The sequence below is a fragment of the Meriones unguiculatus genome, chromosome 10 (assembly GCF_030254825.1).
Source record: "Meriones unguiculatus strain TT.TT164.6M chromosome 10, Bangor_MerUng_6.1, whole genome shotgun sequence".
In the NCBI taxonomy this organism is placed as follows: Eukaryota; Metazoa; Chordata; class Mammalia; order Rodentia; family Muridae; genus Meriones; species Meriones unguiculatus.
In genome coordinates this window covers 15,342,116-15,369,776 of record NC_083358.1, presented here as the reverse complement: position 1 = coordinate 15,369,776, position 27,661 = coordinate 15,342,116, and the positions used below count along the sequence as shown (strand labels likewise).

Below are 27,661 nucleotides of genomic sequence, written 5' to 3'. Positions count from 1 at the left end.
CACCAAATGCTGGCATAACCTTCCACACAAAACATTTAGAAAGATATTCAATGATAGATCCTATTCTTCTCCAGTGCTAGGAAACGTCTAAACACCTCTAAATGAACACAACCAGCAGAAGGATAACCTTGTCTCCAATATTTCTGCTTTCCTATGTTTTACTATAATTATGAAGTATTCCATATCTTGGAAATCTTTCTGAATTCCACACAGTCTACTGGCATTTCTGCTTCATTCATGGATTTTTAATGTGTTCTTTCCCCATGTTTTATTTTATTTTATTTTATTTTTGCTAAAGGAGCTGGTGGCTGGTCTCCACTTGTGTCCAACAAATACCAGTGGCTGCAGATTGACCTCGGAGAGAGGATGGAGGTCACATCTGTGGCCACCCAAGGTGGATATGGGAGCTCCAACTGGGTGACTAGCTATCTCCTGATGTTCAGCGACAGTGGAAGGAACTGGAAGCAATACAGACAAGAAGACAGCATATGGGTATGTTTCCTTCGCAAACGATGTGGGCTCCAGGGGACATTTATTTCCGATGCTTCTTCATTGGTCTCTTATGAAAAGTGGCTAAAGGACTTTTAGTGCGAGTCTATTATCATCTCTCTCTCTCTCAAGGGAAAATATACACAGCTAATTTATGAAAATACTAAGAGCAAATTTCTCAGAGGGTGAAAAAGTCCTGTCAGACCATTAAGCAGTGTGGAAACTCAAGAGGTAGGACTCGTATACAAATGTTACATTTACAAATTAACACGGTGCTTTTATATTGTCTTTGAAGCCAGTCAGATGTACTTATTTTATTTGGTTTGATGACTGAGAGTTCTTGAACTTTTTCTTTTGAATGTACAGGCTAATATATGGAGCTATGTTTGAAGTTATCAGGTTGGGTATATATGTGCATATCTATGACATGGTATGTATGATAAATAACAGATTACATATATCAACTGCATCTAAACATACACACGCCATTATAAGTGTGGCTGTGTTTTGCCATCTGTGTAAGACAGAGAGCCGGAAAAAGGTGGGCTGTGATAGAGTGGGGTGATTTATTTTTTTCAGTGACTGCTTATCCTTTGATAGAGGAAGCTAAAGGAAGTTTGCTTGATGATAAAGAGAAATGAATTCATTGTCAGTGTAGAAGCATAATTTTGGCTCTTATGTGAGTCATACAATCAAAGAACTGTTCTCCTTCCTCTCCCTGTGCCCTGGCTGAGCTGCTAGAATTAGAGAAAAATGAGTAACTTAATGAAGCATCCTTAGCACATGGATAATTTGGAAGCCTATTTGGGCACAAGATGATAATTTTCTTTGACCTGTCAGTTGCTGCTCTTCTCAAACTTTTGGAATCAGTTACACATTATAAGCTCATTGAAGAAATGGGCTGCGATTTGCTCACCTTTGTGTCTGGAAAGCTCCTGGTAGTCATTAGGTGTGTGTTTATTGATGCAACTTGAGCTGAAGAGAGGTACCCACAGTCTTTTCTGTAGAGATAACAGCAGGTTGGAAACAGTTACTTGTCAGCATTGGTCTTTAAAAAAATATTATCATTACTTTTAATAATAGCAATTATTATTAGAAAACCTGCTTTATAATCCAAAGCAAGTTGAAGCTGTGTATAAGAGCAGGAAACCAGACCCCACACAACTGGGTGAGGCCAGTCAATTTCCTGGAAAGCATTCAGAGGCCAAAATGAATAGTAATGATGAACCAATAACACCAAAGCTTAATGAGATTTTTACTTTAGCTAGATATTTGGATTACCTTTTACTCTTTCTCTAAATGAAGCATTGGTAAGTAGTGGATACTGCCTACTAGTATTTACCCGCACTAATTAAAATGAATACTTTGGCATTGTTTTTTATAGTATGAACAATATGTTTTTCTGTTTATTAGACATGGAAAAAGTGAAATGTGGGCATTGCTATTTCCTTTTTTAGTACCGATAAAGGTGAGGTATTCAGAGTGAAACGGGAGCAAGTGTGACATTTTTCCTAATCTGAACCACAGAGAGCAAAAGACAGCAGCTATCACAAAACTGTTAAGGCGACACTGGTCCCTAGACCACGTTGAAATCTGCTGGCTTTTCATAGGCTTACCCTCCTGAGTATGAGTTGCCTGTCAGTAAACGCTGTGCCTTTCAGACTTACTTGAACACCTTCAAAACCCAACAGTGCCTGGAATGTTGCAGACAAATACTGAATTAATGTATGAATACATTAACGAAACAAACATTTTGTAGTGGTTTCTTCTCAATACTCCGAGAAATGCTGATTTTTCTCCTGTCCCCATCAGCTCTTCTTTTGAGCATATCTATCATCTGTCTGTCTGTCTATCTATCTATCTATCTATCTATCTATCTATCTATCTATCTATCTATCTATCTTTACTGTCCATGTACCTCTCATCTCTCTCAATCTGCATTTGATGTCAATACTTCTTATTTGTAATTGCATACTTTACACTTGTATATTTATGTCTGTTTTGCTGGTCACAGACAGGCTGCCAAGTGTTCCCCCCATAATTATTTCATCTTTTTTTCCAAACCCTCTACTGGAATCTCATTTGAGATTCTGTAGCTGCCAAAGCAGGAAAAGGAAGGCTCCTTTGTGCCTAGGCTCATGAATTTTCCACCTGGAAGAATAGAAACTATTTCAACTTAAAGATTTTAAGTAGAAGAACAACCTCAAATTTATATACACAGGCAGGAACTTAACCTTTTGCCATTTTACAAATGCTCATTTTTAAGTCAGTTTTTGAATTTTCCTTCCGTTTTTCTTGCTATTATGAGATGTATACCAATTATACAAAAGTGCCAATTTCTTTTAATGGCTTTACAGCCTGTTTCCGATGATACAAACAGATCTACGAGAGAAAGTTAAGAAACACATGAGGCATTATACAAGTGTGTGGTAGGAAAAGGAAGGAAGACAAGTGTTATTGGTTTAGAAAAAAAATATAATAAAACAAGCCAATAAAACCTTCCAACATGGTATAAAACACCAAAGTGAGAATTTTTCACTTCCCTTAGTTGACCTCACTTCAGTCTTTAGAAAGAACAACAACAATGCCTACTCTACACCTGAAAGAACTAAACAAAAATTTGCTCTGCTTCTTACAAAAAATCGGTTAGCAGAATAAGAAAATATTTTGTTTATTAAATATACAGGTAATCAATAAAAATGTAAACTTGATAGGCATATGTAACTTAAAAAACATTAAAACATTTCCTCAAAGTAAAATTCATGGTCTAATGTACATCGTATTATATTTTCTTTAAATTACTTGGCTGGATGGTGCATAATTATTTTATGAAAATTTAGAAAGTGTATGCCAATAAAATTGTTTTCTTAAACTGAAGACAAAATAAATCCCTCAGCATCTTCAGGATGCAAAGACTCTTCAGCTAGCATATTACTAGTAACGAAAAAGTAAATGCAAGGTATAATTTTAACTCATTTTAGAATAATTGTAGAAACATAAAACCAATATCTTAGAAAATCTATAGCCAAATTCTCCCATTTTTAAAAATTATTTATTTATTTTGATAAGCACCCAAGGTGTTTCTGCTTATGATATTGTCAAGAGATGGGTGGAGCCAACTTTGTAAATGGCTTAAGTAAACATAATTGTTACACACAAGAATAGTTTTTAAAAAAGATTTATATTTACTCTTTAAGAACATTGTATGTATATGTGTGCCTGTGTGTGGGTATTGGCACGTGCATGCAGTGCCCACAGAGGCCAGAAGAGGGTGACAGACCCCTGGGAGCTGTAGTTAAGGACGGCTGTACGCTGCCTGACTGCTGGGATCTGAACTTTGGACTTCTGGAGGAATAGTATGTGCTCTTAACTGCTGATCCATCTCTCCATCCCCTTAAAAATAACACACATATAATAACATATACATAATTTCTTTAAATGTATGTACGTATGTATGTATGTGTGAGTTTATGTGTACCACATACTTCCCAGAGCCCATGAAGGACAGATGAGAGCACAAGATCCCCTGGTTTTGGAGCTGTAGGTGGTTGGGAGCCTTTGTGTGGGTGCTGATCACTGAACTCAGCCTTCTGCAAGAGCAGCCAGTGCTCTTAAATACTGAGCTGCCTATCCACAGAGACTTGGTGGGTTGAATGAAGGAAAGCCCAGGGACAGCATGGACATCTCTTAAGGTCTTTTGAGACTCACCAACCAGGACACTATGGACATTTTTTAAGGTTTTTTGAGCTCTACCACCCAGAAAGTGTGTTAGTGGAGCTTCTGTTTGGAGTCACCACCACCAAGTAGCTCATAGATCAAACTTGAAATCATGGCACTGTTAGCTCCGTGCTCTAACCAACTGAACTAACTGACCAGGACATGAAGAGCAGCTGTTATGACCAGGAAAATAGTGATTTTTGTGGACTTCAAAATAATCTTTTTCAAGTAAAGTATTTTAAAAATCTCTCTCTCTCTCTTTCTTTTTCTTTTCATTCTCTCTTCTTTTTGTTGAATTGGTCTCTTTATATAGCTCTGATTGGTCTGGAAATCGATACATAGATCCGCTCACTTCTAGCTCACAGAGATCCCCTTGCTTCTGCCTCCCAAAAGAGGCAAGTCACCCACACCTTTCCTATCTTCACTGTATTATAAGATTATCATATCTCCATTTATCGCCATAATTTTTTAGATTTTGATTTCTTTTCCTTGTGTGCGTGTGCATGTGTGTGTATGCATGTGTGTGTGTGTGTGTGTGTGTGTGTGTGTGCGTGTGTGCATCCTTGTGAATATATGTCACATACGTGCAGGTACCCCTGGGGGCCAGAATGCTACGTCAGATCTCTTAGAGCTGGAGTTACAAATAGCTGCCAGATGTGGGTACTGGGAGTCGGTCTCTGGTTTCTTTCTAAGAAGAGCAAGTGTCGGCAAGAGCTGAGCCTTCTCTCCAGCCCTGCATTATTGTTTCTTTACTAGTGTTGCCATGCTTCCGGGCAGAAAACACAAAGACCGTGTGACTAGCGTAGTCGTTCATACAAAACACCCACGTCACAGAATATTGAAGCCGTTATAATCCTTGTGAATGATTGCCATGCCAACTGTATAAGTCAGACAAGATGGAAACACCTGCAAGAATTTGTTGTTGTTGCACCAATTGGTTTCATGTCAACTTAAAAAATGGCCCTAGGAGAGCAGGGCAATGTGGGGGTTTGTGGAAACCTAGATGGCGGTATTCCCCTTCAGAGTGGCATTTTCCCTAAACCTCTCTCTGTGCTAAGTCCTTACTCTCAGTGATCTAACCCTGCTGGGACATCTGTGGTGATGCACAGTACAACAGTACCATGGTACTTCTGCCCTATGCTTCAGCACATCTCCTTCATGCATTGTAGTCCTTGCCTAATGCTTAAGGAGTACCCCAGTCTGTAGGCTGTCATTTTGTTCTGTTGACGGTGGACTTTGCTTTATATAAGCTTTTCAGGTTCGTGTGGTCTCACTTATTGATTGTTGATCTTAGAGCCTGAGCTGTTGGTATTCTGTTTAGGAAGTTGTCTCCTGTGCCAATGAGTTCAAGGCTCTTCCCCACTTTTTCTTCTAACAGGTTTCATGTGCCTGGTTTTATGTGGAGGTCTTTGATCCACTTGGAGTTTAGTTTTGTGCAGGGTGATAAGTATGGATCTGTTTGCATTTCTTTACATGTAGGCACCCAGTTAGGGCAATGAACATGAAGTTAAGTGTGCACTGAAGTTTTGTTCTCTGTGAGCCCTGTGCAAAGCAGCTGTTCCCTGGGTTTGATCAACCTTTGTGACTAGAGCGTCATACCTGCAGGGAGGTGCCTATCCCTCAACTGTGTCTCTTCACTGGCGTTCTTCATCTTCAGGCTCTTCTGATAAGGGGAATCATATAGTATTTGACCCAGGGATAGCTTAGCTTAGCCATCTACTTCCTCAGAGATTCACCTATTTTAGAATAAAAGTTTTTTCTTGTACTTTTTAAGTATTAATTTTTCACCGTTCTTAAGAATTTCATATATGAATGCAATGAAACATTACACACCTCCTAATTTTCTCTCTCCAAATCTCTCAAAATCACCCCAATACTCTCCCTTCAACCTCATGTACTCTTTTACTCTTTAATAACTAAATCCAATTAATGTGGCCCAAATGTGTATAGAGATGGTTCACCCCTGGGGTATGGGGGATCTCTCAGTGGCTGAAAATTAAAAAAGAATGATGCTTCATCCCCAGAACTTATCGCCTGCCAATACTCTTCGGTAAGGGGTGGGGCCTGGAGGTCACGTCCCTGTCTCTGTTATAATTCTGGTTGGTTTGAGCTTATGCAAAACTCGTGCAGGTACCTATAGCTGGTATGAGCTCATCAGTGCAGTACTCGTGTTGTCTCCAAGTTTGTCTTCTTACTACCCCACCTTATATCTTTGACCTTCCCATTTTATCCATTAATATGACTTTGGATACTTAGGTCATTCCATCCGTACCTTGCTGTGAATATTGCTGCCTTAAACACTACACAGCCTTTTCTCTATGATCTTGGTTTCAATGACTTTGGATTAATACTTAGGAGGAGGCTTGCTAGGTCACATGGCATTGCTACCTTTAATGTTTTGAGGAATCTCTGTCCTGTGTGTTGCTTTTCGTAGCACCTGACACCATTTTGAATTCTCACTGTAGAAAGAAGGCAGTGACATTCAAGCATTCCAGGATCTGTAGATGGTTGCCATTGCTTTTTGTCTCTGTTCAGTCTATAACTCCATCCTAATGGATGCCAATTGACATCTCATTGTGGTTTTGCTTTGCATTTTCTTGATGGCTAGCATTGCTGAGTGTGTATATGAATATACAGTGCAAAAGAAAATAAGCATAGGCTTTTATGAGTGATGAGTGAGCATGGGCTACCTTTCTGCAAGGTGTCTTAGGAATTCTTCACGTCTGTCCACTGTATTTTTGTTAGATATTTAGCTTCTTTTAAAAAGTTTTTGGTGCAGAGTCTTGCTACATAGCCCAGGCTAGCCTCTAATTTACCATCCCCCTGTCTTGGCCTCCAGAATGTTAGGATTACATATATGCACCATCATGAGCAGTTTGTATTTAGTTTCTGTACACTAACAATGAGCAGTCCAAGTTGGAGATCGTCATCTTCAACAACAAAACACCTCATTTGCTAAGGTCAAAAAGAATAAAATACATAAAATAAATTTAATGAAAGGGGCAAAGGATTCTGGATACTGGAAGCGGTTGAAATATTGCTGAAGATTCAACAAAGACAAATAAATGAAGAGCTTTATATAGATGTTAATATTCGATATTTTCACAATGTTCATACTACCCACCATAACCTACACCTTCTGTATAATCTCTACTAATATTCCAAATGCGTATTTTATCAAAAGCATTTAAAAATTGAAAAATTCACATTGAAACCTCAGAGGATCCTACTTCACAAAGCTGGATGCACCATACATCCTGATTTTAGAACATAATAGAAAGCCCCAGTAATTAAAACAGTGTGATACTGGCAGAAATTCAGACATTAGGCGTCTGGAACAGACCAGAATCTAGAAATAAACCCATGGTCAACTCTTTACTCACAAGACAGAATGAGTATACAGTGGGGAGATTGGATACAGACACACAAAATAGTTAAATTGGGAGTCTGTAGAGATGGATCAGCAGCTAAGAGCATGTGCTGCTCTTTGAGAGGACCCAAGTTTGGTTCCCAGCACCTCTGTTGCTCACTCTGCTTGTAACTCTTGCTCCAGAAGATCTGTCAATTGTCTCTGGCCTCTGCCATCGTCCACACTCATGTGCACATACCTACAAACCAAGACATACATCTAATTAAAAATAAAATATTTTCAAAAATTGGGAAATCGGACCTTAGGCCATATAAAATTAAAATTGGAGTAAAGACCGACACCCTAAGCCCCACCCAAATCAGCAAAACTGCCAGAAGAAAATACACAGCAGTGTGTGGGGGGGAGGGACCCTATCATATTGATTTAGAGGGTGAATAAGTTCTTTAGATGTGAAATAAAGTCATAGGCATGAAAAAAATAGACAAGCCTAAGTACATTGAAGTAAAACCTTCTCATGGTGGTAGAGGAGACTGGCGAATTAAAAGAGTTTCTTTCTTTTTTTTTCAATGCAGTTTATTCAGGAACCTTGAACAATCATCTGACCCTGGGGAAAGCCAGACCACAGCTTAAATAGCCTCTGGTAGCCAACCTCAGCGTGCCACGTGGGCAATGCAGATAGGTCCACATACATGGAAGCAAGCCAGATCCTCGGCCTTAGCCAAATGTGGAGTTGTTGGGAGAGAACAATTTGGTTGCTGTTCTCTGATAAGGGTGAGGGTTTCTGTGGTTTCTGATGTGGTTTCTTCCACGAGTCAGGGTAGCCACTGTTAGACAATGTCTCTGCTCAGTGCCCTGGTCTGCATTGCCACTTCGAGCCTGTTCTGCTTCTGAAGCTTGCTGCATCCGCTCCTCTCATGAACGTGTATGGGACACACATTAGTGGTATTTTATAACAATATATATCTAGCACACAAAGAGTGTATGTCAACCACCATACACTGTTAATAAACACGCACAATGACATAAGACAAACGGTATTTGTTTAACCTTCCTCAGATCCATCTGTCTCCCAGCAAGGAAATGATATGTGTTTGAAGAGTGATTAGAGTGAGCCGGGCGCCCGATTTTGGTACCGCCTCAAAGTGTATGCTCCATCAAGAGCATCCGCAAATCATTGATCAGAGAATAACAACTTTGCAAAGCGCTGCGGCTTGCGGCTCGCATTTGACCATATGACAGTTCAATGATGGCCGTATCACCGCCTCCTTCCTCTGTCCTCTTATCATTGTTCCGATGCAGCGTGTCAGATGTCTGCCTCTGGCTTTTTTCACTCTCCAGTCCCAGGTGGCTATGGTTGGCATTTTTCCTTTTTTTGGAAGCAATTCTGTCCTTTTGAAATGTGTTTCCATTATTTTATTTGACCTAGGGAGGGTGACGACCTTAGCTTCTCTTTCCTAGTTCTCCATCTTTGATTTTCAAACTTATCAAGTATGATTTCCTTAGAGAGGAGGATAGAAAAAAAATACGGAAAGGGCGAGCTAAGATTTGGAACTGATAGCTTTATATATTTAAAGATCTAAGAACATCATCTGACTTTTTAAATTAAAGATAGCAAAGTAATGTGGCTAATAACAATCTTTTTTAAAAATCATTAATTTGTCTTTTTTTTTTCTTCTTTCTTTTTTCGAGACAGGGTTTTTCTGTGTAGTTCTGGCTGTCCTGGCACTCTCTATGCACACCAGACTGTGAGTGCTGGATTAAAGATGTGCACCACTGCCTAGCTAATTTATTTTCTTAGATAGAAACATATAACTAGGCAGGCAATATGCAATGAATATACAGTTCATTTTTTCTGTGTTTGTTTTTTGTTTGAGACAGAGTCTTTGTCGCCCAAGCTACTAGCAACTTAGGACAATCCTCTGACCTTGGCCTCCAGTGTGCTGGGAGAATAGGCATGAGCCACCAAGCCTGGCTCCCATGTATAACTTAACCAATGAAATGAACAAATATCAGGGAAAATTTCTAATATAAAATAAGTGTGATACACTGTGTTACTAAATGACCTAAGAGATGACAGTGAAATGCAAGGCATATCTTGTTTTGAACAGAATTTGCTATTATACAGTTACATCTTCTCCCGAAAATGATGCCCCACCTGAGATCATTCCAAATTTCCTATAGAAAAGTTACACAAGAAATTAACTAGGCTAATTAACAAAATAAGAGGAGTAAGGAGAATTTCAGTTATAAAAAGATGATCTCTCTCAGAGCATGTTGATATTATTACAATGGAACATAGCAGCCAAGAACATTCACCATCAAGTCCAAACCTAGACTTAAAGGTTTTGATAACACACACAGGACACTGAAAGTACACAAGGAGGGGCCAGCAAGATGGCCCATCAGGTAAAGGTACTTCCGGCCAAGGCTGATGACCTGAGTTCCATTCTCAGGGTTCACATGATAAAAGGAGAGAACATATTCCTTCAAGTTGTCTTCTGACCTCTACATTTATACCAGGACAAGTGTGTACCCACACTCACATCATACAGAAACAGAATAAATAAATGTGAAAATATATGCCAGGAAACATGAAATGTAGACCTTAATTAGTTGTAGCCTTCTAGAAAAATCAGTAACTTTTTGCAACAGAATAGGTTCTAAGTTGCTAGTTAAATAGGCTACACTCTTTGTATACAGAAGAAATCAAAAGTAGAAAATACGGAACACTATAAAGGTGAACATGTAATACTAGGATGGGCTTTTCTTTCTGCACAATACAACTAAATTTGGATACTATGCAAAATGTAAAAAAGTAGAGTATTTAGAAATCTGCATAAAAAATTGAATCAGGACAGCAAAAGAAAGAGTGTGTGGGATATGAGAGCGTACATGCTAGCAGCGTCTGCTTTGATTCTCAGGCAGCGGTCATGTTGGTGAGGACTGACATTTTGACTGCCTTTGACTGACTGCAAAGGCTTCATTCAGCCACGGGTTCACTTAGATTTAAATAGTGAGGAGCGGCAGGCAGCAGCAGCACACCGTGCTCAGCAGGAGCATAATGGATGTTCAGAGAGGCAGGATCACTCCTAATTGTTCCAGTGACTTTATCTGGGATAAACACGTTCACAATGGACCAGACCAGGTGGATATAGTGACCAGAGAGGAAAAGAGCCCTCTGTTCCAGGGACCCCCAGGGGGCAGCTGTGGGAGCCATCAAGGTTAAGTCACAAACCTATTTAACCTTGCTCTCTAGGTGCCAGGTAGAAGCTAGCAGTTCCAGGTCATGTCTGTGGATCCTAAATTTTGCTGTTATCTTGTTTCGATTTCCCTGGAGACTGTCTGGAGGTTTGAGCCCAAGCATTTGTGGCTTAAAACGTATACCAAGGTGATTCCAATTTGTAAAAAAAAAAAAAGACACAGGGAAATTTAGGTCACTCAGTACACATAAAAGCACAGCAGTAGGTGTAGAATTATCTGAGATCCAGCGTCCATCTTAATGTTCCCCAAGTTAGTGTTGTGAGGAGAAGTTGCCTAAAGATCAATACCAATAAGACCATTATATAACTAAATGTTAATTCTGTCCTTCCAGTGGCAAAGACTAGGTTCTTTAATTTTGAAAGCTAGGTTGATACAGTAGCCACTAAACACATGATAACTTAAATTTAAAATTAAACAAATTAATATGAATCAAATTTTTAGAAACTACAGCTGGGAAGATAGCACAGGTACAGAGTTGCGTGGTGTTGAAGGAGGGCCTCGGTTCCATCTCAAGCACCAAGAGAGAATTAGTGAATGAGATTGAATCAGTTCACATGAGATGCACCATAGCTTTGTTAGAACAGCTATGCTTGTCTATCAGGTCAGTTATGGAATATTTTTATTATTACATACAATTTTCTTATGAGTTAGCAAGATTGCTCAATGCATATGGGCAATTGCCGTAAGTCCTCTGATGACCTGAGCGCTATCCCTAGACCCACATGATAGAGAAAGAGAACCAACTCTTGCACATTGTCTTCTGAGCTCTATGTATACACACACACACACACACACACACACACACACACACACGCTCACACACGCACACACACACTATATATATATACATATACACATATATATGATTCTACCTTATTACACTGGTATAAAACAGTCTAAAATTAATGATAAAAATAAAGCCTTAATTTTCTATTTTTTTAAGAAAGTAGCAAAGTTATAAATAGGCAACTTATAGAAAGAAACAAAAGCATGCGATTATACTAAAGCATCTTTGTCTTTATTTAAAATGGGCTCATGCTTTTTAAAAGATTGGAATGTTTAAGAATGTCTGATACCCCAAAATACTGTATTCTTTAATTTGACCAGTTAGGCATTCAGGGTAACGATTTCCCCTTGAGCTACAGCATCAAACTCACAGTGTTATAGAACAAGCAAACTAAATAATAGCACCATCATATTGATTCCTGGTAGCAGATCATTGGCTTATGTAAATTATAGCACCTCCTCAGGAATAGAATACTATGTGGACATCAAAAACAGGTGATGCAAGAATCTAATGTCTGATTTCCAAGACTGATGTCATAATTGGAGGTGAGGTTCCATCTGATTCCACAGATGACACAGAGATAGTGAGAGGAATATATATTTAATCATTGAAAGAGTAAGTAAAGATTAGATTTATTAATAATTTCAAACAGGACAAAGAAAGCAAAAGAAAAAAAGGAGATGGAGAGAGGAGAAAAGACAGGAAGTCATAAAAGTATGTGACAGTCACAGTCACCAGAATGAGGACTAATTTATTCAGCTCTGCAGGGTGAGACAGACCACACTCAGCTGTCTGCAAGCTGAAAATCTAGAATGTTTGTGATGGGGTGCAGCTGGGATCTGGAGACCCAAGAATCAGGAGCTAAGATGTTCTAAGGTGGAAGAAGAGAGATAAAAAGAGGAAGTTGGGGAGAGAGTGGGGAGAAAGAGAGAGAGAAAGAGAGACAGAGGAGGGAGGGAGAGATAGAGAGGCAGAAGAGAAAAAGAGAGAGGTGTGGAGGGAGGGAGGAAGAGAGACAGAGACAGAGAGAGACTTTTGCCCCCTTGTTTTCAGCAAGTTAAGTGACTCTCACCATCATCACAATGGCCACCGCTGATCTTGACATGACTGACACTAAAACCTTAATTTTGTTTGGAAAATCCTCCAGAAGAAATCCTTTGACATTTTTTCCCACTGAACCGTCAGCTGGTGAAACTTCTGGAAGATTCAGGAGGTAGGGCTTAATTGGAGAAAGTAGGTCACAAAAGGTGTCCTCTGAGTTGTCTCTTGTTCCCAGCACTCTGCATGTCTTGTCTGCCAGCTGTCTATGGACAGGAATCTCTGAAACCATGAACAAAATCATTCCTGTCACATAGTTGGCTACAGCAATGACAAAAGGAATAATTTGTTTAATATTGTACAACATTTATTGATATTAAAAGTGAATGGAAATAATCAAAAGGAGCGGGCACAAAGCATTTCTCATTATTTATTTTGGTAGCACTTTACACATAGATACTCATTTACTTACATGATGGCCTGGGGCAGGCTGTCTAATCTTTGACTATATTATGACAGAGAAGGAAGAGGTAGAAGCCTTAATTCTGGTCCTAAATTGTCCTCTGAGCCAGGGCCCAGTCAGGAAACCAGAAATCACCCCAGGCATCTGAAACTGGGAAGTCATTATAGAAAATTGGTTACAGGTGATGGAAAAGCCGAGCTGCCAAATATGAGATGGCGAGAAACTCTGAATTTAACATCAGCAGGAAGATGCTACAAGGCCCAGAGCTGGAGGCAGAATGAGAGAGTGGTATTTCCAGAGCTCCAAGCCTAGCACCGTGCAATTAGAATCTGAACCATGTCAAGGACTGTGCTGGAGAGGACCATGAAGTAGGGGACAACCCTTGGGGCTGAGATCTTGTAAAAAGTGGGTAATTACTGACTGACGCACACCAAGAGTGGGTAAAATAGACCAGCTCCTTCTACCAGCAGGTCCATGCTATTGTTCAAATCTTGCCCCCCTCCCTTTAACTCCCCAGTTTATGTGATCGCCATAGGAAGAACCCACAGGCGATGAAGAAGGTAGTGCAGAGGGTAGGTGGACTTTACTGCACAGTGAGTTGGGGGTCACATTCAAGAGGTGAAGGTGGGCATTGGCCAGAGACTATTGTCTGTCAGCATATTCTCAAAACCAAAGGGTTCAGAACCTGCATTGTAGGCAGACCTTGCTATTTATGAAGTTTCTAGAAGAAAGCAGTTTTCCTCTAAAGGGGTTTTACCATCTATGTGATTGAAATACCCACTTCAATTAACTCTTAAGGAACCATGAAGTGGTGTGTGTACCTTCTTTACCCCAAAGTCTTCCCTAAGCAGTGTGAAGATCTTCAGAGCAGGTAGTTCAGAGCATCAAGTGTCTATCTAGAGCCAGAAATGTGACTCACATTTATTATTTATTAATTCAACCTACATCCCAATCACAGCTTCCCCTTCCTCCTCTCCCCCAAGTCCCTCCTTCTGCCTTTTCCTCCCTCCTTCCCTTCTCCCATCCTCCAGTCCCCCCTTTCTCCTCAGAAAAGAGGAGACCTCTGAATATCAACCCGCCTTGGCATATCAAATTGTAGTAAGACTAGGCTCATCTTCTATTGCGGCTACACAAGCCATCCCAGTTAGGGAAAAGGAATTCAAAGTCAGGAAACAGTCAGAGGCAGCCACTCCTCCTGCTGTTGGGAGTCCCACATGAAGACCAAACTGTACAGCTGTCACATATGTGCAGACCTATGTCTGCCCCATGAATCCTCTCTGTTTGTCAGTTCAGTCTGTGTGGACCCCTAGGGGCTCAGGTTAGTTGATTCAGTAGGTTTTCTTGTGGTGTCCTTGACCCTTCTAGCTCCTTCTAGCTCCTTCAACCCTTCCTCCCCTCTTTCACTGGTTTCCCTAAGCTCCACTTAATGTTTGGCTTTGGGTCTCTGCATCCATTTCCATCAGTTGCTGTGTGAAGCCTCTCAGATGGCAGTTTTGCTAGGTTACTGTCTGCAAGTACAGAAGAATACCATTGATAGTACTGGGGTGGGCTGTCTCTTATGGTAGGGGTCTCATTGGTTAGCCTTTTCCTCAAATTCTGCTCCATCTTTATTCCTATATATCTTGCAGGCAGGACGAACTGTGGGTCAAAGATTTTGTGGCTGGGTTGGTGTCCCAATCCTTCCACTGGGAGTCTTTCCTGATTATTGGAGATGGCCATTTCAGTTTCCACATCCCCCATTGCTAGCAGTTTTTGATAGAGTCACCCCCATACATTTCTGGGAGTTTCCACTGTCTCACTGTCCTACATTTTTAGCTCATCCCAGAGATTCCTTCCCAATTCTCTCTACTAGTACTCCTCCCTACATCCTTCCTGCCCCCGTCCCCAGCTCTCCCCACCCAATAACCTCCCTCCATCTACCTCTATCTGCTCTCCCTTAAGTTTTTGATCTTAGCCATTCTGAAGGGTATAAGATGGAATCTCAGAGTCATTTTGATTTGCATTTCCCTGATGACTAACGATGTTAAACATTTTTTTTTTTAAGTGCTTGGCCATTTGAGACTCCTCTGTTGAGAATTCTCTGTTTAGATCTGAACATTGTTTTTCTTTTTTTTTAATTAGATTATTTGGTTTGTTGATGTCTAGTTTCTTGAGTTCTTTATATATTTTGGATATCAGCCCTATGTCAGATGGAGGCTTGCTGAAGATCTTTTTCCATTCTGTTGGCTGCCATGTTGTCCTTTGACTTTAAGAAGCTTCTCAGTTTCATGAGTTCCCATTTGTTAACCTTTGATATTAGAGCCTGAGCTGTTGGTGACATGTTCTGGAAGTTGTCTCCTCTGCCGATGCATTTAAAGCTATTCCCCACTTTCTCTTCTATGTACACTATATACATTAGGTACATTTCTATGTACCCTATGATTTAGTGTATCTGGTTTTAAGGTGAGGTCTTTGGTCCACTTGGACTTCAGTTTGGTGCAGGGTTATAGATGTGGTCCTACTTGCAATTTTCATCCAGTTAGACTAGCAACATTTGTTGGAGATGTTTCATTTTTTTTTCCATTGTATAGTTTTGGCTTCTTTGTAAAAAATCAGGTGTCCATAGGTATGTGGATTTACTTCTGGATCTTTGATTCAATTCCATTGATCCAGGTGTTTGTTTTTATGCCAATACCATGTGGTTTTTATTACTATTGCTTTGTAGTACAGCTTGCATTCAAGAATGATGATACCTCCAGAAGTTCTTTTATTGTATGAATTGTTTTAGCTATCATGTTTTGTTTTTTTCTATATAAAGTTGATATTGTTCTTTCAAAGTCTGTAAGTAATTGTGTTAGAATTTTGATGGATATGTAGGATTAACATAGTAAAAATATCCATTTTACCAAAAGCAATCATTATTTTTTTAATTGTATTCTTTGTGTGTGGGTGTTTTGCTTGCATCTATGCCTGTTTTTCTAAGGAGGCCAGAAGAAGGCATCAGTTCCTCTTCTGAACAGAGTTATAAACAGCTGTGAGCCACTATATGGGTGCTGGGAATTGACTCTGAGTCCTCAGGAAGGGCAGTCAGTGCTCTTAACCACTGAACCATCTCTCCAGATGGTTCAACTCTGACCTGGTTCTCATTAATTGTAATTAAGAGTTCTTCAACTTCAGTTACTGGTTTAATACTGTTGATTGTGAAGGAGAAATCCATCCTCAGTGTCCTCCATGCCTGCCAACATCTGACTAGCTGCCTAACTAATCAATTTCATGGGGGAGGTCATTGACACAAGGACCTGTAATGTTTCTGTGTCCTAAAAGTTGTCTTACCAACCTAAGGCAAACAAGAAAGTGTCAAGGCCAGCACCAAATGCTATGATGATTATGTCAACTCCATGAGCCTCTTACACTTTGTGTAGAGAGTGAGGGTGGGAGCCGACTCAAAGCTCCTATGGAGCAACCTCTCTATCCTTTAGTTTTCAAATTGCACACATTTTGTTTATTGTAGTACAGCATACACAGCTCTCAGCTCAACATAGCCATGCCGTCAAACCATGGAGAAGAGATAATCTGGTCACGGTGAGGAAATAAACAAGGCATACACCTATGATGATGGCACGGGGGTTGTTAACAGTCCTAATGTTAGGAGGGGATGGTGGATCATCAGACTCTCAACTGGGATTCCAGCCCCAGTCCCTCTTGCCTCCAGGCAGTATGCAACCTAGACATATAGCTGAGTGTGTAGACTGAAAAGTCAGCGAGCTTTTATAGGAAGCTGTCACAAATGCAGGTGTGGGGCCTTCCAATGACATGGCTGCTTTTGACTTATCTACCTTTTTCTTTTTTTTTAAAGCATTTTTATTATAAATACATTTTAGTTGTAGCAGTAAAATACATTTTGCGTTTCCATGAATCTTTTATAACTTTTATTAATTACACTTTATTCACTTTGTATCCCCCCATAAACCCTTCCCTCCTTCCCTCCTAATCCTACCTTTCCTCCCCCTTCTTCACACATGTCCCTCCCCAAGTCCACTGATAGAGGAGGTCCCTCTCTCCTTCCTTCTGATCCTATTCTATCAGATCTCATCAGTAGTGGCTGCTTTGTCATCTTCTGTGGCCTGGTAAGGCTACTCCCCCCTCAGGGGGAGGTGATAAAAGTGCAGGCCAATCTTTTAAAATAAAACAAAACAACACAACAAAAAACTTTACTGACAATGATCATACATAGATCCCAGGCTCAAAAATGTGTTCTAAGGAAGTACCATAAGCTAAGCAGATTCCAAAAACCAAGTTAGGGAAGATGAAGAAAGGAGAACTGAAAAGCCTTGGTGGATAGCTGTGGGGTTATCTAATGATATAAAATCATCTTTACTTCCAAGAATAAATTCTCCAGGTATTAGGGCCTCTCAGATGAGGTATGATACCCTGAAAAGGAGCACAGTCATTGTTATTACTCTTGTTTAATTAAATATTGTATAAGCGGTATTTGTAAGATAAATGGACCAGGGTGGTTTCATGTATGACCTCTTATGGAGGCTTTCCAGTAGAAGACCCAGCATGAATTTACTACAGGAATGATCCTATATATCACTGACCACATTTAGAGAATTGTATTCTTCTAAATACTAAAAAGAAAGATCCTGTATCACTCTTTACTAAAATGCAAACCCCATTAGCTTTATAATTCAGAGAAAGTATTTGAGTCACTCCATTCACCTGGGATGCAACTATTACATATAACCACTACCTTTATGGGTTTCAAAGAATCAGGTCAGGTGCCTGGCACAGAAATAAGATACAGTACTTGATGTGTATGTCATAAACATAGCTATATAGGAACAGGCATGGTCCTGATACATGAAAATCAAGAGCCCTTCTCTGTGTGTGTGTGGGAGAAGGAAGGGGTGTTGTTGAGAAACAATCTCAGGTCTAACTGACACTTTGGGACTTTAACCTGGACAAGAGCCCTCTGCCCTCCTGAAGGATACAAAGTGGTACGATACAAGGCAAATGGCAAGTAAACCAAAATCCCTTCTAAGCTGGGAGCGCACAGAGGAAGCTGTGCCAAGGATAGCAGCCATCCACAGCTGAAGCTTCCTGGGCCTTTTATGAAGAAAGTACTGGGGGCTAAAGATTCTAAAGCTGTGCATCCTGTGATGGTAACTGTGTTGCATATGTCTATGCCATTCTACAGTCTGTTACCTCAAAAAGTAGATTTGTTTTCTTGTTAGTAACTCAGAATACTCAAAGCCAGACTAAAAACCAGAAGCAGAGGCCAATGCCCGTCGAGCTGAAGCCCAGGACTTATCTACATTCTTGTATGTTAATTCCCCACTTTTTATTTCATGAGCAAGCCCAATAAATTCATTGGCTTGCCAAACTGGCTTTGGGTAGAGTCTTTTCTTTCCTCTGTCCTCAGTGTTCTGCATGGAGGAAGTAGATGATCGTTGACCTCCTCCTCAGCATCAATCTATGTATGGAGAAGGGAGATGCATATTTTGATAGTGAAGAAGCTGAGAGTTAAGCCAGTCATCTCCACCTTGACTCTTGATAACCAGTGAGCATCACCAGTTTACATTCAGCTCTCTCCCTTCTTGCTAATATTTATGAGTATGCAAAGCTAGCAAGAGAAGTCTTATTAATTTTTAAATATTTATTCAGTTTATTTTTTTGTGTATGAGTATTTTACCTACATATCTGTATGTGCACCATGTGTTTATACTGCTTATGGAGGCCAGAAGAACATGGAATTATGGACAGTTGTGAGTCACTGTGCAGTGCTGGAAACTAAACCTAGGTCCTCTGCAAGGATCCAGTACTCCCAACCACTGACCCATCTCCCTAGAACCAATAGTAGTTTGTCAGAGTATATAAAAAGGGAATCTAGAGGCTACAGACACGGCTCAGTAGTTAAAGGCACTTGCTTATCTTTCATAGGACTGAAGATTTCTTCCTAGTACCCATGGCTTACAACCACTTGTAACTTCAGCTCCAGGTTATCCAATGTCCTTTTGGCCTCTGTGGGCATTTGCACTCATGGGCACATAATCCCTCACCCATACACATAAACGAATAGTCAGTCTTCAAAAAGGGGAACCCATGTAGAAGGCTCAAATTTGTTCTAGGATAATTATATTTTTTAGACAAAACCTCATCTAAGCACATAGAATACTGTGAACTCTATGCATCTGGTCCTTTGTTATTTATCAAATCTGCATTGTAGTTCAAAGCCTCAATTTGATTTCTACGTGGGGAAGTAGCTTTGCTGTGCCTCATCAAACATTTGGCAGATGAGCTCCGGAACTCACTGCTGAGGACCAGGTGGAAGAGTATATATGTGGATTAGCACACATCTGCTGTCACTTCTGGGTTAGGGTTGTCATATACTCTTGGTGTGCAAAGAGCAGCATGTGACTGGGTTTTATTGAAATGTTTCACTTGGCAGGCAGACTTAGAGGCTCTGTCCAACTTCAAACCTGGCACGTCCTGGCAGCAGCTTCCTTGAGTATCACAGCGCAGATATCAGATGCTTAATGTCAGCTCATCAGACATTTACTGAAGTTTTCTGTACTCCTAAACTTCTTGTCTGGGTTTTTATTGACTTCTAAGGAAAACTTTCTAGGCAGGCTTCAACTCATCCTCCTAGCCCAGGGCTTCCCAGCCCCAAAGAAGCCACTAGCTTGTCAAGCCTGCTCCCCACTATTACTTTTCCAATAGTCATGCAACTCCCCCTGGGGTCTTATTTGTTTCCAGTGACATCTGCAATAGTGTTATTTCCATTTCCAGGAAGTCCCTCTAGGTTTTTCCCCCATGCTTCCTATAACCTTCATCAACTGTATTTCGGATGCATGAATATATTTTTCATTCTGTTTCACTCTCCTTGGATTCTGGCCTTTGTTCTAAACTATACCCTTGACATAACTGAATGGCCAAATACTACTGGCTAAGAATCAGACTGTGCATCTGCCTTTATTAAAAAGTATACTCATGTCTTAATTAAAGCTGCTTATTCCTCAGAGATTGATAGCCTGTGCTCATTGCCAAAGTGAGTTAGGATAGATCAGGAAAGTTCCCTTGTTGGATAAGCATGAGGAAATATTTCTGTGATTACTTACTTCAGATCCAAAGTCTGGTGGCCTGTCTGCTGGCTTCAGGTTACCCACCTGATATTTGTATAAAATCATAGGAACAGCAATCTGCACAACTTGGCTCTATCCACCCACACTCAATATCTGCCTTGTGCATCACACCCAAGGCTGACATTGTCTAAAATGATCTCTTCATACTATTTTGTGCGTCTTAGGACTCTGACCAACATTTTATGAACACTGATCCCTTTAGTGACCAAGGAGACTATGTGATAGAAAGGATTCAAGCATGAGTGAGGTTTTTCCTGTCCAGGAGCAGCTGTGGCCATGAAAGGAGAAAAACAAATTGCATAACCACGACGACGTAGCCTGTAGAGTAGGGTCTATAAATCAGAGACACACGCTTAAAAGAAATTGAGTCTGACTTCCATTCTGCAAATGAAATTTCTATTTGGCTTTGAACCCTCATCTTCCATTTTGTGTCTCTTACTGTTATTATTAATCTCTGGAACTGAGAGCGTCTTCCTTTTAGAGACTTGAATATTTTAAGCACTTAATAATAGGATTCCCTTTCTATAAGAAAGAAAGGAGAAAAATTGCTGGGGCAATGAAAAAGCTATCCTCTGGGAGCCATAGCTTTATTAGACTATGTCAGAGTCATCATGAGTCGAGAGCAGGTTGGGAATATCAGTTTCAGGGGAAGAAAAAAAAAACCAAAAACAAACCCAAAACACCTGTATTTATTTTATCAAGATTTTGGAAAGTTGTGGAAAATTATCCCAAGAGCTACAAAGAAAGCTATTATTTCAATAGCAGCTTTGTCTTTAAACTGAGAAATAATAAAAGGTTAAAAAAAACAATTCCATATGCCACTTTAGAAATCGATTTTAAAACCTGAGATTAGAGTAAATATGTGAATTAATTGAGTTCGCAGTGACATTTGCGCTCTTTGTAAAGCCCCATGTCAAAGATGACAGGTAAATATTGAAATTCATCCACATTGGGAGAAAATTGTTCTCTTGCATCTCCTTGCTCTTGTGAAATCAAACATCTCAGATAGAAACACACGAGTGTTGAGTTTCTCTATGAATACTCTCACTCTTTTATTTACACTTTTAAAACTTCTTAACCTTTCACTGTTTTGCTTAAATTTGAACTGAATCAAATGTAAACTTGGCTATGGCACTTTTTTTTTTTTTTCCTGACAAGGAGCAACAGTTTTGAGTGATTTGAAAGGCCTGTCTTAGTTTGATTTCCACTTCTGTGATCAAACAGCAAGACCATAGGCAATTTGAGGGAGGAAAGGGTTTATTTTTCTCTTATAGCTTGTAGTCCGTCAACCATGGAAGTCAAAGCAGGAACTCAAGGCACAAACGTGGAAGCAGGAACTGACGCAGCGGTCAGAGAGGAATGCAGCGTACTGGCTTGCTCCCCAGAGTTTGTTTAGCCTGCTTTCTTAAGGTTCCAGCACCCAGAACAACTAGCCCAGGTGTTGGACTGCCCAAACTGAGAGAAAATGCCCTCCAGGCTTGCCCACAGGCCAATCTGGGGGAGGTATTTTCTCGGCTGATACTCCTTCCTCTAAAATGACTAGCTTGTGTCAGGTGACCTATAAGTACTGGCAGAGACTATGTATTTCTCTGTGAAATACATTCCTGCATCTCGTCTAACTGGGATATTGCATAGAGTTTTGCACTGGAGTCTGTTGTTCTTTGGGAGACCTGTGCAGCTGGATCTGATCTACTGTGCTGTAAAAGAGTTATCTCCTGTCTCTCCTTCAGGAAAAGTGCCTGGAAACCATCCTCTCCCTCTCCCGACCCCCTCTCTTTCTCTGTCTTTCCCTCTTCTCAGTCCTCCCCTCCCCTCTCATAGTCTCCTCCATGGAACTAACTCACTGTTCCACAGTGCTGGATTGGAAATATAACTAGATCTGAATATCTGGCGTAGAGTCAAACTCTCAGTTACACAGGCATGTAAAGTGGCTTCCTCAGAAAGAATAATGAGCCACTTCGGGTGTTTGAGCCAAGAGCTCCTGTGTCACTGGAATGTCAGAGTAAGGCCAGTTCAAAGTAAAGAAGTTAAGGGGGCGGGGAGAAAAGGAATAAGAGCTGCAAGGAAGAGGGTGGCCATTAGGGATGCCATCTTTGCGATCAGACTGTATGCAGTCAGACAGACACCAGCTCCACGTGATGTAAGCTCTGTCAAAATCATTCTCCTCTTCTACAAGGTACACAAAAGTTTGTGTGAAAATTTAAAACAAAATAAGATGATGAAAAGAAAACGAGGTAATAGGGAGATGAAACAAGAGGGAAAGGGGAACAAAGAAGGAAAGAGAGCTGGAGAGAGGCTCCAGCCAGTAAAACATTTGATGTGCAAACTTCAGGACGTGAGTTAAAATTCCCAGAACACACACAAAAGCCAGGTGCTCTAGTGTGTGTCTGTAATGTCTGTGTTCCCATGATGAGATGGGCTGTGGGGGGCAGGCTAGAGGGATGAGCTAGCCTGGAGCAAGCAAGACTAAATGATGAAGAAGAGACCCTGTGTTCAATAGGTGGGAAGCAGGGGCTGACAATCGAGGTTGACCTCTCACCTGCATATCCGTGCCGTGGAACACATGCACTCTGCATGCATTCACACACAAAAGTACACGCACACACCTGACAAACACTACAGCAAAGGAGAGAGGCAAAAAGGAGAGAGAGGAGGGAGGGAGAAAAGGAAATGAGACACAGACAGAAAGAGAAAAACATCAGCACAATGAAATACAACCCTCTGCTTCTTCTTCCTAATGCTGCGATCCTTGATTACAGACCCAACTATAAAATCCTTTTCACTGCTATGTATACACTGTAATTTTGCCACTGTTATGAATCATAATGTAAGTATCTGATATGCAGGATGGTCTTAGGTGAGTCCTGTGAACGGGTCGTTTTTCCCCCAAAGGGATTGAGACCCACAAGTTGAGAACCATTTTTGTACTGCCTGTAAAATTAACAAGCAATTTGTGGCTCTCGGCAATTTAGCTAAAATGTGAGAATAAACACCTCTAGGACTTAAGTGGTGTTTGAAAGAACGTCAACACTGAAGTGGGGAGGCAGCCGAGACTGTTTCCAGACTTTTTTTTTTTTGTCTGTGTGGATGAGGCCAGTAGAAGGTTGGAAAAATGGCTCTAGCAGAGTTGGATGGGGCAGGAGGATCCAGGTCACACTGGTTCTGAGGAGAGACCCATTTTCTTCTGAAAAAGCCATGTCCCGTTGAGCACCTCCCTGTAGAAAGGTACCTCCATCGTTAACAAAATGGTCTAAGGAAATGTAGCAATGTACATGCTAGAGACATACTATAATGATTCTGTATGTGCAGCCCAGGCTGGAGAAAACTGATAGGCTCTGTGTAGACTGCAGTTGGTTCTTCTCCAGCCATGCACAACTGCTTATATGTAAGCACACAGAGCATGGATGTTTACCAGGCTAGGGTTCCAGTCCACAGTGATATTGTATTTGGAGGACAAGGACATTATAAGCTGTTAGGAGCATCAGAAAAGAGTCAGTACTCTTCAGGGAAGAAGCAAAACAGAGAGAGAGAGAGAGAGAGAGAGAGAGAGAGAGAGAGAGAGGCTTGTTTCATGTAATCATGGATGTCTGATCAGCCTAGAATCTGTAGACCGACTAGCAGGCTAGGATCCAGGATCTGGGTAGGGTTTTAACTCTAGTCCACCAGCAATCTACTGCACAATTTTTTTTTTCTTTTTCAAGCAGGCCAGACTTAGTTTCCATTTAATATTTCAACTGCTTTGAAAAGGCCCATCTACACATTAAAGGGAAGTTTGCTTTATCTATAGTCTACTGATTTAAATGATGGTCTCATGAATTAAATAAATGAACGCTTCCACAGATGTTTGACCTAATCTGTGGACACCATGGCCTAGCCAGGCTGACACATAACATTAACCATTGTGAAGGCAGAGGCATCTGAGGGAGAGAAGAGCTAATGAGACTGAAAAACACAGACAATTTGAGGCAGTTACGTGGATCTAGTGGTCTGCCTGAAACATTTACTAGCTCAAAAATGGTGCCAACACAGGCAATGAGCTCAGGTGCGGAGAAGGAAGTTTTGAAGGGGCTTGTATTTGTTTGTTTTCTCATGGCTGTGGCAAAATATCCAACAAGAGTAACTTAGGAGAGGAAAGGTTTACTTTGGCTCATGGTCTGAGGGTACAGGCCATCATGGTGGGAGAAGGAATGGAGACAGGGGTCTAAGTCAGCTGGTTACTCTGTATCTAGTCAAGAAGCCTGGAGAGATGGATGCTGGTGCTTACTGAGCTTTCTTCTTCCCCCTCCTCCCCCTCCTCCTCTTCTTCTTTTTCCCATCTGGGAACACCAGCCAATGGAATGGTGCCATTCATTAGGTTGGCTCTTCCTATCTCACTTAACCCAGCCTAGGAACTTCCTCAGAAACATGCCTGGAGCCATGTTTCCATGGTGATCCTATATCCCATCAAGATGATAGGGTGACTGGCCATTATGAGGAGGTACATGGTGGCTGGGTCAGGGTGCCTCTACCGAAGGGTCATCACCAAGGAGATTTCGGCATCCAATTGAAAAGATGATTACAAACGTGAGGATGTGATCTTCAGCTGCAGAAATGGTCCCAGTAAGGATAGGCAGAACTAGCTGCAAAAATTCATTAAAAAAAAAAGATGAGTTTCCTTTCAATTTTTTTTCTTTTGTTGGTTTATTGTCATAAGAATAACAGGAAAATTACCTGCAATATACAGATGATGCATTAAAATGCTTAGTGAGTCCATGGGAATACATCAGGTGGGGAAGTTAGCAAACTTCTTGTGGGATCCAGACAAGATGCATTCCCTTAGCTTGTGGTATTGTGCAAACCGTTCTGGGGAGCGCTGTCCCGTCATTTCCATCTTAGAGGTGAAGCTGAAGTTCCAGGTGTTAGGTACCTCCAGCAGTTCCCAACTACTAACGGGTACAATCTAGAGCAACAAAAACCGAGATGCTCAGACCCAGAGCTCCAATGCATTTCCATGGGGCTGATGGTCCCGACAGAATCCTATGCAACAAGTGTCCAAGACAGCATCGAAATTGTTTGATGGACCCGTTGTCACTCCACTGGAGAAAACTGATTATTCCCTCTCGTATAGTATAAATGACAGTTCAGTTGCTAACCTTCATCCTTGTGGGTAAGTTTTTGTTCATTCATTAATTCATTCATTCATTCTTCTTTTTCAAAATACAACAAAATAAAACATAATAAGGCAAAATAAAAACTGTCATCAAATTTGGACAAGACACGCCAACATAAAGAAAAGAGCCCAAGGGAAGACACAAGAATCAGAGACCTCCTCACTTGCACACTCAGGAATCCCACGGAAACATTAAATTGGAAACCATAATGTGTGTGTGGGGGAACCTGGTACAGACCTGCACAGGCCCCGTGCATGCGGCTTTAGTCTCGTGAATTTATATCAGCTCGTATTAATATTGAAGTAGCCTACTTTTCTCAGTGTCCCCTATCCGCTCTGGCTCTTAAGCAGACTGTACAGTTTTTTTTTGTATACTTTTATTTGGTTCCTTTTTTTAATTTTTTCATTCTCTTTTTGGGTGGCATTTTATTTTGTTTTCTTGGTTTAGGTTATCCCCCCCTTATTGCATTGGGTTTTTGTTTTTTGAGAAAGAACTTAAAGTTGGGTTGGTAGAAGGGCAGGAAAGGATCTGGGAGGGCATGGGGGGAGAAGAAAAACATGATCAAAATATATTCAGGTTTAAGATTTGTTTCAACCAATAAAAAGAGGAAGGGGGTGGAGTGATGGGTGGCTCTGCCAGGGAGATGGAGGTACTTGGGATTTCAGGAGAGGCAGATGGGCTTTTTGGAAGCCAAGGCTGGCACTGTATTCCAGGGTAGCTCACAGTACTCTCTGCAGGAGGCATGGCTCAGTCCCAGGGTGACCATGTACCTGCTCTCAAGGTCTGTCTCAGAGGTCCACACATGACCTCTGCCTCTGCCATATGTGTGTTCCATGCAGGAGAGAGGGGCAGATGTCACAGCTGTGCTTTGTCTAAGGGAGACAGCAATGCATGTTTGTGGACCTGAGAAAGAAATACGTGTTTGTGGACTTGAAACCTGAGCCATCTCTGTGGTTAAAGGTTCAGCATTTAGAATTTAGGTTCTTAGCCTACTTCTAAAAGTCATTTAATTTGTGAGGCTGGACACAAAGGAGAACACTTTCTTTCTCCCTTCCTTCCTTCCTTCCTTCCTTCCTTCCTTCCTTCCTTCCTTCCTTCCTTTCCTTCCTTCCTTTCTTGTTTTTTTTTTTGTTTCTTTCTTTCTGGTGTTTCAAGACAAGGTTTCTCTGTGTAGCCCTGGTAGTCCTGCAACTTGCTCCAAAGAGCAGGCTGGCCTAAAACTCAGAGATCTGCCTGCCTCTGCCTTTAGAATTCTAGGATTGAAAACATGCGCCACCACCGCTCTAAAACTCATTTTTGATTTGTGATTTTTAATTATGTCTGTGTGTGTTTGTGTTTGTGTGTCCGAGTATATGTTTGTGTTCAGGGACAGGAGCATCTGTGTACAAATGCATAGGGAGGCCAGAGGTCAACTTGGGGTGTCATCTTTGGGTGTTTTTCACCTGGCAAGGAGATTAACAGTAGCTCCCACCGACTTCACATCAACAACCAGAATTTAGAGAGCTTTCCTCTGATCCCCATGCCATCATTTTCTCCGCCACCAACAATGTGAAGTTTCCTGGGTGCTGATGTTGATTTTAGTCTGTGTCTTTTTTTTCTCTCCTTCTTGGTTCAGTTAAGTCAGTTCCTGAATGTACCAGTGATGTCCTCCTGTTGCCATTTTCTTTTGTGTGTTGCAGCCAAAATTCATACCTGAGCTTCTTAAATGCGATTTTGTCATTCATCTGAGACTCATCCCCTAATCATGCTTTGCTTCCCAATGGAGCAGCTGATTAACCCAACTGTGACACCATCTTTTGAGGAGCTTTCTACTTTTTGCTTCTTACTCAGTCACTGTGTGCACACATCAGTCTCAATCACTCCAGACTGAGCTTAGCTGCTTCTGACCGTTACAATGATTCTCATTTTTCCTGAAAATTGACTCACACATGTGTAGTATTCTGGCTTTCCATTCCCTGTCTGAGTTAATGATATGTGAAGGATTTCTCCAGGCCTAGTTTCAGATTTTAAAAGATGCGCTTACCTTGTAGATAATGGCCTGCATTCTGATGACCTCGGGGTGAGCAGCCTTTGACAAGAAGTCTATTTGTCTGCCTTGTGCAGTGACAGTCACTCAGATGTTTGACATGGGAAGTCAAGGTTCTATGTATTTTTTGAGAAATGTATTTTTATCAAATAAGACTCGAGTCTACTGCCATTTCTCAAGATGCCACTATAAAATGTTATCATATTGAAAATGTGTACAAAATTCTCCCATGCTTA

The 27,661-nt window shown here is 40.9% G+C and overlaps 1 protein-coding gene across 1 annotated transcript in view; it reads left to right on the top strand.

Annotated features, from left to right (window-relative positions):
* Cntnap4 (contactin associated protein family member 4) overlaps nucleotides 1-27,661 on the top strand; it is a 291,138-nt gene that overhangs the window by 91,415 nt on the left and 172,062 nt on the right. Inside the window, exon 3 of the mRNA XM_060391927.1 lies at nucleotides 299-492. Within this exon, the coding sequence (XP_060247910.1) occupies nucleotides 299-492 (194 nt within the window). The remainder of the gene's footprint in view (nucleotides 1-298; nucleotides 493-27,661) is intronic.